This window comes from Desmodus rotundus, chromosome 13, assembly GCF_022682495.2.
Source record: "Desmodus rotundus isolate HL8 chromosome 13, HLdesRot8A.1, whole genome shotgun sequence".
Taxonomy (NCBI): domain Eukaryota; kingdom Metazoa; phylum Chordata; class Mammalia; order Chiroptera; family Phyllostomidae; genus Desmodus; species Desmodus rotundus.
The window spans coordinates 71,986,168-72,000,036 of record NC_071399.1 but is presented as its reverse complement, the minus strand read 5'-3'; the positions used below and the strand labels follow the sequence as shown (position 1 = coordinate 72,000,036).

The following is a 13,869-nucleotide window of genomic DNA, read 5'->3' as shown; positions in this document are numbered from 1 at the left end:
AGCTGATTTCTCCAAAGAGACCTTACAGGCCAGAAGGGGCTGGAAAGAAGTATTCAAAGTCACAAAAGGCAAGAACCTACATCCAAGATGACTCTGTCCAGCAAAACTAGCATTTAGAGTGGAAGGGCAGATAAAGTGCTTCTCAGATAAGGTCAAGTCACGGGAGCTCATCATCACCAAGCCCTTATTATATGAAGTGTTAAAAGGACTTAACTAAGAAAAAGAAGATGATCAAATACATGAACAGTAAAATGACAGCAAACTCACAACTATCAATAACTGAACCTAAAAAAAAACAAAAACAAACTAATCAAACAACTAAAACAGGAACAGAATCACAGAAATAGAGCTCACATGGAGGGTTATCAGCCAGAAGTGAGAGGGGAGAGAATAGGGGTAAAGGTACAGGGAATAAGTAGCATAAATGGTAGGTACAAAATAGACAGGGGTAGGTTAAAAACAGTATAAGAAATGGAGAAGCCAAAGAACTTATATATACATGACCCATGGACATGAACTAAGAGAAGGGGGAATGCTGGTGGGAGGTGTGGTGCAGAGTGGAGGGTAATAAAGGGGGGGAATGGGATGACTGTAATAGCATAATCAATAAAATATATTAAAAAATAACTCGGATTTATAAATTACAAAAATACAATAGAGTGTTCATGGATACCCTTTGCTCACTTTCCCTAATGTTTATTTTTCACGTAATCATAGTATAATTTTTCAAATCAAGAAATTATCATTGGTTCAACACTATTAACTATAGACCTGATTTGAATGGAGACCAGTCTCTCCATACTAGCCACTAATTGTCCACAAATTTCTGCAGAGGTGAGGAAGTGGCAGACGTGTCTGCTTTGGTACCCTGGCCTAAGGTGGGTCCCATGTGCAGGCTGGGCAGGATGCAGGCTGATGTGGATCCACAGAACCCATCTCCGTGGGGCCAACACTTTTCTTGGCAACACCCAGACCACATCACTTTTTACTCACCTTCTCTTCCACTTTGTACTTTATCTCTAATATATATTAAATATAGTCAATATTAAATATATGTAGTAAATTGTTATTTATATTCACTTATTTATTTTTCCAGATTATTGCAAGAATAAACCACAGGAAAAATAAAAGGCTATTATTACGAGTTCTCCTCATCTCCTTTTGTTCATAGAGCAATATTTAATGTGTGCCTACCTTGTGCCAGACTAGGCTCTAATACTGGGCATGTAGTAGAGAGCTAAGAAGAAACAGTTCCTGCTCTTCACTGAATTATCCTGTCTCTATATCACTGCAAGCCTGATGAGTTTTATGGAGGACAATGAAGAGAATAATGAGAGTCTATAATATAGAGACAGAATGCTTTTTGGTGAGTCACGCAGAGTGAAGTGATATGCGAGATGAGAACTGGGGATAAGTCACCTAGAAGAAGGGGCACAGGGCCTATTGCGGGTTCTATATAAGAGGAATTGCCCTGGTGGACGTGGGTCCACAGAACCTTAGCACCCGCCTGTGAACCAAAGGGTCATCTGTTCAATTCCCAGTGTAGGGCACATGCCTGGGTTGCAAGCCAGGTCCCCACTAGGGGGCACATGAGAGACAACCACACATTGTGTTTCTCTCCTTCTTTTCCTCCCTCCCCTGTATAAAAATAAATTTAAAATCTCAAAAAAATAAAATAAGGAATAACATGCAAAGGTACTGAGCTGAGAGAAACAAAGGGGACCAGGGCGACCACCCCAGTTCGAGTCTCCTTCCATCACCACTTTTACCATCTTCTACCTGCTCCTGCCCGAGATTTGCCTTTTAAAAATAATACCGTGGCTCTAGGGCAGCACATGGATTGGGGGAGAAGGTTTCAGAGTCAGTGCCGGTAAGAGAGAAGAATGGATTAAAACAAGTTAGTGACTCTGGAGGTGGAAAGTGGAAAGTGGAAAGAATGGAGACAGAGTAGTGGGCTGAAATGGGTTGGATATGGAGAGTGAAGTGCAGTGAAGGATGCTTCCCATGTTTCTGGGTTGTTTACAGACTTGATATTTGGGCCATGTGCTGCCCAAGGCAGCACTGAAGGAAAACAGACTATTTTTGGCTTTCCTGATGTCAAAAGAAAGGTAGAGAAGATCCCGCCTTACCTCTCTTGATATTGATCCTGAGATCATCTGAGCCTAAACTCAGTCATGAAGCTCCAACTTCTCATTAATAAGTGAGGACCTCTGGCATTCCCCGGGTGGGTAGAAAGAGAGTTTTAAAGTTCTCCCAGAAGATGGAGTGATTCCAGGTGTCCTGGCCTTGCTCCGCAGGTCTTCAGGTCTTCTCACTTAAGTTCTGCCTCTGTGAAACTCAGGGCTCACCTGCCATTTACGTGATAAGGATGCTCACATCTCCAGGTCTTAAAATTCTCTGCTGAACCCCAGATCTGTATATGCACCTGGCAGAAACTCACTGTATTCTTTTTAGTCCCAAACATGATCTTATTCCTTATATTGGCTCTTCTGATAAAACCCGTTTCGGAACTCCAGGTGTTATCCAAAAATTGTTCTCTTCGTTCTGCCTTGCCTCCCCCCGCACCTTGCATATATTTTGACCAGGTCCCAGGGGAAACAGTTAATTTATTATGTATTCATCCTCCTCTTACTGCTCCCCTATCCCTCCGTATTCCTGCTACCACCATCTTAGACCCTGTTTGCAACGTTTTTCCAATAGCCTTTTAATCGTCTTCCCTGTGTAATTATGCATTCTCTGCTGGCCGCCCTCTGCACTGCTGCCCAGGTGGTTTTTCACAGATCTGCCTGTGTCAGTTCCAGCCTTAAAAGCCGTTGCTGGTGGTCCTTTAACTCTCTTTGAGTTTGCTACTTGGTGCAATATACAAGATCTTCCCGGGTCAGAGCCTTGGTACTACACAGTCCCCTGCCCCTCTGGGCCCGCCAGACCTTCCACTCTAGTCGCCCAGAACAATGTGTAGGTTTGCTACTGGACATGTCTACGTCTCCATGTTGTCCTAGAGAAACTTCCAGGCCAACCACAAAGCTCGATTGAGACGTCCCTTTTATCTGCTCTTATGCTCATTGGTCACATTGCACCATGGTGGCCAGTTGTTTGCCTGAACACATGGTGTACCTTAGGCTTCCTGAAGTCAGGAACCCTGTTTTAACAGGTGTAACGTCCCTTCCCCCAGCACAGTTCCCGGTGCTTGTGAGCCCGGGACAGGGTCTGACACAATAGATGTTCAACTGATATTTAAATTAATGAATAAACAACAGGTATGCAATAAATGTTGTTTTAATTAAAGATAAAAGTGATACACATATATATATACCTCTGAGCAACACAGGAAAGACTGATATTATCCCATAGCTGAACGCCCCAATTACTAACTCCATATTCAGACAGGTATTTATTGATCTGTATTCTAACCCTGTATTAACATTCCAGCTCATCTCCCCCTAATATTTCTAAGGAACGTTGCCCTCATACCACAGTCTACTCTCTTATTGAAATGACTAACTTGGCTCCTCTTCTTGAAGTACCTTCCTACCATCACTCACCTCTGATTCTGAAAGTCTCGCTTCCCCTTCATTTTCCCAGCCCACAGGTCTCTTCTTTGCACCTTTTGAGTTACTTCACAGTTTGAGTTAATCCTAACTCCTTCACTCCAATAAAACTTGAAGTCCCCTTTAGTTTTCCTACCCTGTTTTATGGTGGCTGCTACCTGTTTATCTCAACTAGACGATAAGCTACTTGAGAGTAGAGATTCTGTCTTACTCCACAATGCAAGACTTTGTGGAAAGTAGCTGTTGAGTAAAGTGTGTTGGATTTAATGAATGGTGTTCAGTACTGAAGCCGTAGGTGTTCTGCAGGTGTTCGATAAGCCATTCAGTGAGATAGTGCAAATTTCTAAATCTAAAACTTTATCTTTTTTCTGTGTCTCATTGCTTAACGAATGTTTATTACATGCCTGTTGTGCTAATCTCTGAGGAGGGCATCGTGACTTAGGCATAGCCATTGTCATCCATCCTGGAAGTCCCAGTCTAGCAGGAAAATAGGGCTAAGCACACAACAGTTACTTATTGAATGCCCCCTTTATGGCAAGTAATGAGGATAAGAAAGTGAGCAGAGAAAAGGTCCCTTGTCCCCTTGGAGCACGCTGTCTAGTTGAAGAGACAGACAAACTAAACGTACAAACAAATATAATCTTCCATCAACAAGTGCTGAGCACCCCATGCCGGGAGTGAGTTGACCTAGACCTGGAGGTCCAGGATGGCTTCTTAGAGGTGAGCCTCCGCTAACCAGTTGACGAAGGAGGGAGGAGACTCTTCAGTGTCACTGCCACACAGCGAGCACGAGGGGATGCTGGGAGAAGAGGCTGGGATTGATTCGTGTAATTGTGTAAACCAAATGTGCTCCTTTTAGAATTCTTCATTCTGATAACACATGGCAGAAATACATGTTACTTCCTTCAAAATACTGTGTTTTTAACAAAATTTATACTGTTAGAGTAGACAGTGAAAAAAATATCCCATTAAGTCCATGTGATGTTTCAGTTCTGCCCACTATTCTGAAAATAACATCAGTGGCTTTGCGTGAGAGAAAGAGACAAATATAATGAGGAGGGGAGAGAACTTTAAAAATACATATGACATCCCTAATGGTCATCTAATCACTGGCTTAATAAAAGCAGAGAATAAAAAGGGCCCTCTTAATTTAAATGTTGGTCACGCTTTTTATTTGGTCACGTGTAGTGTGTGTACATTATAAAAACATCCATGCTCACTCACCTGAATAATCGTGAGAACTTGTTTTCAGTACGGCTACGTGTAAGAAGGAAGCAATACCAAGAATTACTTTAAAAGTATCTTTCATATGATTCTGCATAGGAAAATACTGAATTTAAGAACAGTTGTCAGTGTTGGGGAATGGGTGAAGAGGTGAGGGGATTAAGAAGTACAAATAGGTAGTTACAGAATAGCCTTGGGGATGTAAAGTGCAGTATAGGAAATGGAGTAGCCAAAGGACTTCCATGTATGACCCATGGACATGAACAATGGTGTGGGGATGGCCTGAGGGAGGGGGATTGCTGGGTAGAGGGGGGCAAACGGGGAAAAATTGGGACAACTGTAATAGCATAATCAATAAAAAATAACTTTAAAAAAGAATAATTATGGAATTATTTCTAGATTAAGCTTCCATAAATGTAGTAAACTGAGTTGTTAAAGTATGTATTATGTGGAACAATTGGAAAAAATCATGGATGGAAGTGTGGGCTAATAATTTTACTATATAACACAAAAATGGACTTAAGAAGAGAAAACATTAAAAAGGACTCATGGACAATGGTGTGATTATTGCAGTGATGTGGATTATAAGGGGAATAAATGGTAATGGAAAAAAATACAATACAAAAGAAAAAAAACAGAAAATATTTGTACGTAGTGATTTCTCAGGATCTTGCTAGTGAAAATCTCTAATCTTATTACATGTGTAATTTCTTACAATAAATGTTTTATTTATTGGTCTGTGAAATAAGAGTTTATTTGATTTTTCTCAGTATTAAGCAGCCTCTCTAATGTATGAGCATGAAAGGACAAGTATTATTCCAAGGTTGCAACTGGGTGAATAATGCCATTTTTTTAAACTGAGAAGGTATGGAAAGGAATAGCTTTTAAAAACAAATTCTTGAAGGGAAAGTAAGGATTGAAAAACCTAAGTCTGGTACTCGGAGAAGATACAGGGGTAGGTAGAGATAGAAATTTGGGGGTCATTAGAATGTGGATGGTACGTAAGGCCTTTAGCTGGGATGGTAACATGGAGGGTGTGAGGCTGGCTGTGTCGGAGACTCTGGTAGCCTAGGGAGCGAGGTGCCATCGGGGAGAGAAAGGTCATGGGAAGGAGATCCTCCAGTCACGACAACATTTAGAAGTCAAAAGAATGAGAGAAGGAGGTTGAAAGCAGAGGAGAAAAAGCAGAAAAGCAGAGTCGGCAAGCCAGAAAACGTCAATGGTGCTGACATTTCAAGCTTTTTCAAGGAAGAAAACTTTTCAAGGATGGAGTGGTCAGGTGCTGCTGCGAATTGAGAAGACAAAGGCTGAGGATGAACCATTCAGTTTGAAAACATGGAGGCCGCTGAGGAGGAGGATGAGAATGGTCTCACTAGAGGGCTGTGGACACAAACTAGATTGCGTCCTAGAAAAAATAAGAAGAGAGGAAGTGGATGCAGCGAGAATTAATTTTACCATCTAAAACTTCCATGCATTGCACAGTTTGTGTTTCAATAGCAATACTAGTGTCAAGGAATTTTCATAAACACAGAAGAACACAGCATATTACATAATATTATGACTGTATTTCTTGTGAGTACCCACAAGCTTGCTATTTAGTCTAGTGCCAACTTTAGGCCAAGAAAACCTGTACTTTCACTCTGTGTCTAGTTATAATATAGAAAGCACCATGGGATGTAAATAAACACTGAATCTCTCATTGAAGCCCTCCGTGCTAATCTACACTGTTGCGTCCCCTATGGTAGTGTGGAGGGGTTCTACTGGCATGGGCAAAAGTAGGTTTACAGCTGTGAGTGTGTAAAGCACAGAGTTTAGTCTCGTATTACTTATTCGTTATTGTATTTTCCCTACAAACAACTGTAAACCTACTTTTGCCCACCCCTGTTGAGGTGTTCACAGGAGTGGAAGGTAACCTGAAGTAGGTCAGGTCAGGTATACCTATGTTCAGGTGCTGATTTTGCTGTTCACTAGCTCTGTACCCTGGCACGTTACCTAACTCTCCTAAACCTATTTTCTCAAAACTAGAATGTGGATAATAATACCGGAGCATAGCATGAGATAGTGTACCTAACGCTAAGCATGGTGTCTGGCACATAGTAAGGTCTTAGTAAATGGGAGTGGTTTTTGTATTGTATGATTATTGACTTGTTCTTGAATGGGATATAACTGAGATAGTATGCAAGTTAGTAAACACAAGATAGGTCTTTTAATACACGGCAGAAAAATGAGGTAGCAGAGAGTAAGACATATCTTAGAAACCAGTGTTTGGTTCACATTACTCTCTGTGTTCATTTCTCTCTGTTCCCTCATCTTTAGTAAAGTCGTAGAAGCTGAGTGGTTAAGGCCACAGCCTCTGACAGAGCACATTTCTTATCTCAGTGCCCTGGAAGGAGCTGGATACTCCTGTTCCATCTTCCCATCCCTTCCCATGTAATCAGCGCTGCTAGTGAGAATAACTAACATGTATCAGCTCCTTTCTGGGTACCAAGCACTGCTCTAAACACTTGACAACTATTAACTCATCAAAATCTCCCAGCCCTGGGAGGTGGCCGCCGTCATCGCCTCCATTGCGCAGGTGAGAGAGCTGAGGCCCTGAGAGGTTAAACAACTTGCCCTGGGATGACACTGTTGGTTAATGGTGGGGCTGGCACTCCATCCCAGGCAGGCTGGTGACACAGTTTGTACTCTGTTACCACTTTACCCTGATTCACTGGGGGCTGCGAGACTGAATTTAAGTTGCCACTGCTTGTCTGTGGGGGGCGAGTAAAAAGGTAGGGTGGGTAGGTCCCCTTCCCCAGCAGTTCCTCCGTGACCAGTATGCTGGGTGTCCAGGTTTCACATCCCACCTCCAACCACCAGCCATTCAGGTAGGTTCGTGAAAACTTTGAAAAACACAGTGATCTTCTCTTAACTATAAATATTAGTCATTAAAATAGAAGATTAGAAGGTTAAATCTTTTGGTGCTGCTTATACCCAAAGAAGGAAGAGTCATTTCTGTATTAAGCTAAGAACTTTCCAAATGCTTAGCAGGAAAACAAAATAAAGCCCAGTGTTGGGTAAAATCATAAACATGCTGTCTGCCTCAGATACTCGAGTTGAGTGGGTATAAAGAGAACAGTCAGCATACATGCCCTAGAGGGTATGGCTTCCTTTTTTCTGTGCAATGCAAATCGTGAATGTGAGCCTTTCCACCTGACACAAACTGTCCGTCTCGGAAGAGCACATTGTAGGCTTCAATGCATGTTACACAACAACCGAGATTGCCCTTTTCTTCAACGTGGAGATGCTTTTTTCTTTCCATATCCAGCAGTTAGTACCAGGGCCTGAAACCCTTAGTTACAGAACAAAGTGGCTTAGCAGCAATCAGGCCTGTGTGAGGCTAAGGGAAGAATAATGAAAGTTCCCTGCAAGCTTCCTGCCTGAATGCAGGTGCAGGAATCAGGGGGGCATGAATAATGCATGACGTGCGGATTAGGTGGTAGTTTCTCCTACTGGGGTTTTGACTTTGCTACCTGCCTGGCTGCTGTATGTGGAAAGAAGTTGGGCCTTGGCAGACAGCATCACAATTTAAAGACTGAGCTCACACAAACACTGCATATCCCTTTGAAGAAATAAAATTTGGGATGTAGCTGAAATGTAAACCTTTGTGGTGTACTTTGTCAGATGAAGTGAACTCCAGGTTATCAGTTTACTAGTTTGGGGAAGGGAAAAAAAGCTTTCTTGTTTCACTGTTTTAATTTATGAACCTTTATAATTATTGGGTCACACACACACAATCAGGAATTCTTTGAAGACAAACTGTTACAGAAATTATCTGCTTATAGTATCTGATGTGTGGCTGGATCACTAAATATCTAGGGAATGTGGTAATTATAGGTTAAACAGCTCTATTTTTCTCCACTGATATGTGCAAGGAGAACCATCAGTAAGAATATATCTATTATCAAACTTCAACTGGTGGAATTATCATGATAAGTAGAAGTACCAAGGTGAAGGAGGAAGCAATAGCAGGTAAATATTTAAAGGCTGTAGACTGACTGAAGTAACTGGGCTCTTCCTTTTTAAAACTTGGCCAAGGCAGTATGACTGTGACACCCTGTGGGGACATCGGGGAGGTTCAGGAGGATTTCCTATGTTCCCCTTAGGGGAGGGGCTCTAACTGGGGGACAGGTTTTGGCTCACAGTTCCATTTTGATGATTGGATTTCAAGGAGACGGACTGAAAGAAAAAAGGAAGAAGAGAAGAAAAAATGAGTTCTCTCTCCTTCCTTTTGCAAAATTCTCATGCATTTTCATTGCGTGTTTTTTCCCTCCCCCCAGTTCAGGATACTGGAGTGCAAGCAGGCTCTCATTTCTATCTGAGTCTGTCATTTCCGCTAGGCCCCAGTTTGGCCAGATGCCAAGACCAACAGGTGATCCTTGAAGCTGCAAAACAGCAGGAAGTGGGCCTTGCTTGAATGAGACAGTTCACCAGAGGGGCTGTCTGGCTTCTCTCCATTTTCCTGCATAATTAACGTCCCTCCCCCATGCCGAGCAGAAAATCTGTGCTGAGCAGCTCAGCTGCAACGGCCATTGAGAAGTGCTGTGAGGAAAAGAATGTTAATAAGGGATGTTGGAAGAAATAAGCCTTCTGGCTCTGGATTTACTGAAAGACTGCAGTTGGCCCTTCTGAGGGGCTAGAACTGTATTATCTGTTTTGAAATGGTTTTCACTTTGCCAGACACCTTTGGAGAACTGGGGTTCTAATGAACATTGGAGCTTTTGGTTCTAACTGGGCTTTAACAGGAGTTAAAAAAAAAAAACCCTGTTTTCTTTCTTGTCTTGTAAATAAGAGTAATGTCTGGGATATAAAGAGTAAAGAGACACAAGCCAAAATCCTGCCTAGATCTCACAAGTCCCAGTAAAGACAGAACAAAGCAGGAAGCTGGCCACAAGGAAGCAGGAAGTAGGGTGTATTGTGTTGCCAGTGAGTGACCCACCAAGAGGTAGAGGGTTCGGCAGCTAGCTTGTGATCGGAAGGTATCTTCAGTTCCAGGAAATTTAAACTATTTCCAGTGGATGACTTCAAGTCCTGAAAACTTAAAAAACAGTAGTCTTTACTCCTCCATTATTTAACTAAAATTTTGAATTGACTTTGCCTACCTCAAAGCCCAGAACTGTAGAGCATCACATCCAGAAGGCCTTTCTCCTGGAAGTACCTGTCCACCCGTCCTTCCTCCTCCATTCCGACAGATTTTGTTCCAGGACATTTGGAGGAAATTATTGTAGGGGAGGAAAAACAAACTTTCCCTGTATTCTCTCAGGTTTGGTGTCTGGAGGGGCAGGGGGTGGAGCCTGCAAATGAACCTGACAAAAGATTAGCAAGAGGGAAGAAAAACAGTTCATTTGTGTGGGAAACATGCACACATGTAGAAGTACGCAGTGATAAGTAACTCTAAAGGTGATTAGAATCGGGAGCTTCTATACCATTTTAACAAAGGGAATAAATTGTGAAGAAAGGACCAGTCAAAGAAAAGAGATCTGGACTTCTAGGGAGGTAAATGTAAGAAGCTGACTAGCAGATGTATGGGGAAAATCATGGTAAATGGGAGGGTTTATGCAGACTCATTTCAGTACCATCTCTGGTGATAAGAGTTATAGTTAGGCTACTCTTCCTGGAATGGGAGAGGGGGACCCCTTTACAGGTGAAAATGCTCTTTACAAAAGTTAAGTTTCTGCCCTGCTATTAGGCCTTTAAAGGGCTGATAGAGAGCACTTCCTGTGTGTGTCATCTCAGTTACCATTAGCTCAAAATAACCCTCATGCCAGAGTAGCGTATTTTGAGTGGCATATCCTATCCCCTTTATCATCCTGCTTTCTTAAGTCTGGAAGTTAACTGAGGAAGCGTGCACCTAGCCTGTCTCTTATGTGCCCCTGCGGGAAGAGGTAGCAGAAAGGGCTCATTGAAGGCAAGTACCACACTTTACATTAGTTTCACCCACTCCTAAACCTGGCAAGGGATACGTCATGCTCTTTGTTGGACTGAATGAATGAAGTCAGTTGTTAAAACTGGTGGACCTGCTTTGGGGGGTTCTTCACAGTGAGTATATGAGACAAACTCATGTTACACATGGTACAGAAGGAAAAAGACTTACTGTGCAAGTTTGCAAGCAGAGGAATTTAACTGCATTCATTTACTAAGAGGTGCTCCAGCTCTAGGAGATTCTATAAGCAAATCTAAAAGAGATCATTTATAAACCAGATTCCTTTTAATATGTTCATTTGTAATCAGGAATATGCTTTTTCAATGACTGGGTTACTCTCATCTACCTACAGGGTACATCCGTCCCCAGTATCAAGGGTCCGGGGAAATCGAATGAATAACCAGAAGTTTGCTTGGTGAGTACACATCTAAATTATGAGAATGTTCAAGTCTTATGGGCAGTTTTAATAGGGCTGTGTGAAAGCAAAGGAAAATTATTCCTGCTTCTCTGTAGAGCAGGTGTTTCTGCTCAGTGAACTATGTTGTCTCCCTCTCCTTTGGAAAAATCCCTTTACAGCCAAAACTCTTCACCCCCTAAAACCTGCGTGTAACATATTTTTGCTAACAGATATGGCATATTTCCCAGGATTGTCAACTGTTACATTTTTAAAGGGTTCCCCCTCCCCCCTTTTTTTAAATACTGTAAGTTTCTTAGATTTAGGCAACAATTCAGATTTTTCCTCAGGTACCAACTTCCACTTCTCATGAAGATTTTCAGAGTAAAATAATCTATTATATTACGTTTGATAATTACTATTTAGATTTTTTTCAGACTGAGCATTAAAAATCCAGGGGTTTTATTTTTTTAAGGTTCTATTTATTTATTTTTAGAGTGTGGGGAAGGGAAGGAGAAAGAGAGGGAGAGAAACATCAGTGTGTGGTTGCTTCTCACAAGCCCCCAACTGGGGCCCTGGCCCACAACCCAGGCATGTGCCCTGACTGGGAATCGAAGCAGCAACTCTTTGGTTCACAGGCCAGCAGTCAGTCCACTGAGCCACACCAGCTAGGGTGGAATTTTATTTTTAAATTTAGGGAATACAAATATCTTCTACATTGACTATCACTTGAACAAAAATATAGATAGGAAGTTATGATAAATGACCTGAAAAGTTAGTTCGACCACAAAACATTTATTACTGATTCTATAAAGAAGCAATTTAAGATGTTTTATAGATGTTTTATAAATGTTTTATGTGAAACAAAATATAATTAATATAGGTTTAAAATCCATTTTGTTTACATTAATCACTCCATTACACAAAATTAGCCTTTCTACACACATTGTATCTTTAAAAAAAAGAAAAAGGAAGAAGAAGAAGAAGGAAGAAAAGATGAACTCGAACTGTGTCCTGTTTACTTCAAAGGTGAATGGAAATCCACAGATCTCCATTTTTACTTCATTGAATTGTGCTTAGAATGGGATTTTGATTAAAACTTGCTTTTTTTTCTTAAGTATGGGAAGATGATTACTAAAGATTGAGCTTCCAAATTAATTTTATTCCTAAATCAGCGTTATTTTTAGACACAAAATAATGACTCTTTGATTTTGAATAGTGCCTAATCAGCTCACCTCCCTTCCCCCATTAAATCTAATTAACTACCTCAGAATAGCTGGGTGATGTTGTTAAATATTATGCTTCTCTCTTTTCACCGAGAGAGAAATGGAGTACAGATGATACAGCTATGTTCTCACACACTGTCTAAAGCTGGGGCATCCTTCATCGTTCCTCACAATCACTAAAGCACATTGTCCCCTGTCGCACCGGGAAAGCTGAGGGAATGAGAATGCTGATGGCCATTACGTAAAAGGACGGGGATCAGGTCCTCTCTTGAATGAATGGCGTTGCAGGCCGAGATGCTCAAGTGAGCCGCATAAGTTAACAGGTGGAGGACAGCCACTGTGGTTACGAGATCCAGTTTCTTCAACATATTTTCTGGTGGCTAAATGTGGAACGCTAGGAAAATAACAAATACTCTTTTCTTCACTTTTCCTTTCCTGAATAGTAGAGTAACGATAACTGGTTCCTACATAATTTATAGCGCATTATTTGGTTAATAAGTTTAAACCACTTTTATCTCTTGAGAAGTGAGAAAGAAGAAGGATTTTTACTTTTGTTTATTCAGCAGCATTTATCTACTGTCCTTGGCCCTGTGGAAAACACTGGATTAGAAAGATAGATAAAACACGGTTTCTGTTCTCAGGGGGCTCACTGTCTTGAAGGATGTGTGTGTGTGTGATGTCACGTATAATATACAATATTTGTGGTGTCACACACATTACTTATATATAATAAAATGTGGATGGTGCTCTAAGGAGATATACTTAGAGTACTGAGTGGGCCAAAGAGTTTGTTTAGTTTTTTACACAAAACTAAAGATGCACTTTTCATTTTCACCCATAACTTTATCGATTAGGATATTTTCAGTATATTGGCTCTCTCCTGCATGGTTTAATGTTGGTTGTTCTCAGTTAATGTCTCTATTTGATCGCCATCAACTGTAACTGGTCTGCCCGACTGTGGAGCATCGTCCAGCGAGAAATCTCCTGCATGAAACTTCACAAACCACTTTCCACACAGTGAACCAGTCACAGCATCTTCTCCATACACTGCACAAATCTTTTTTTGTGTTTCAGTTGCATTTTTGCCTTTCTTGAAATAATAAAGCACAATATGCTGAAAATGTCACTTATTTTCTTCCATCTTCAATATTAAAATGGCTACATGAAAATTCATCAATTCTGATTTTTTAAATGCATGCTGATATGACAGCTGTCACAATACAGTCTAATAAGATTGTTTCAAATGAAGCTAAAGACACCTAAGTACTACAAGAGCCATCTTACAGAAAAAACTAACTTTTTGGCTAACCCCATATACTGTTCAGAGGAAAATGTTATCAACTCTATTTAATACCGATTTGAGAGTAGGTAGTAGAGAAGCGAGAAAGTACAAAGGAAGGAAGAATACAATCAGCAAACCCACCCAGAGGAGGATTTTGTGTAAAGACCCAGAATTAGTAAGAAAAGCAGAGTGTTGAGATAGTGCTTTCTTTACAGGTTGAAACACATGTACAA

The 13,869-nt window shown here is 41.1% G+C and overlaps 1 protein-coding gene across 5 annotated transcripts in view; it reads left to right on the top strand.

Annotated features, from left to right (window-relative positions):
* The window catches only part of KLF12 (KLF transcription factor 12), a 417,210-nt gene that overhangs the window by 339,234 nt on the left and 64,107 nt on the right, over positions 1–13,869 (top strand). For all 5 annotated transcript variants that reach the window (XM_053916601.1, XM_045201833.2, XM_045201835.3 and 2 more), the window contains one exon: positions 11,087–11,149. In XM_053916601.1, the coding sequence (XP_053772576.1) occupies positions 11,087–11,149 (63 nt within the window). The remainder of the gene's footprint in view (positions 1–11,086; positions 11,150–13,869) is intronic.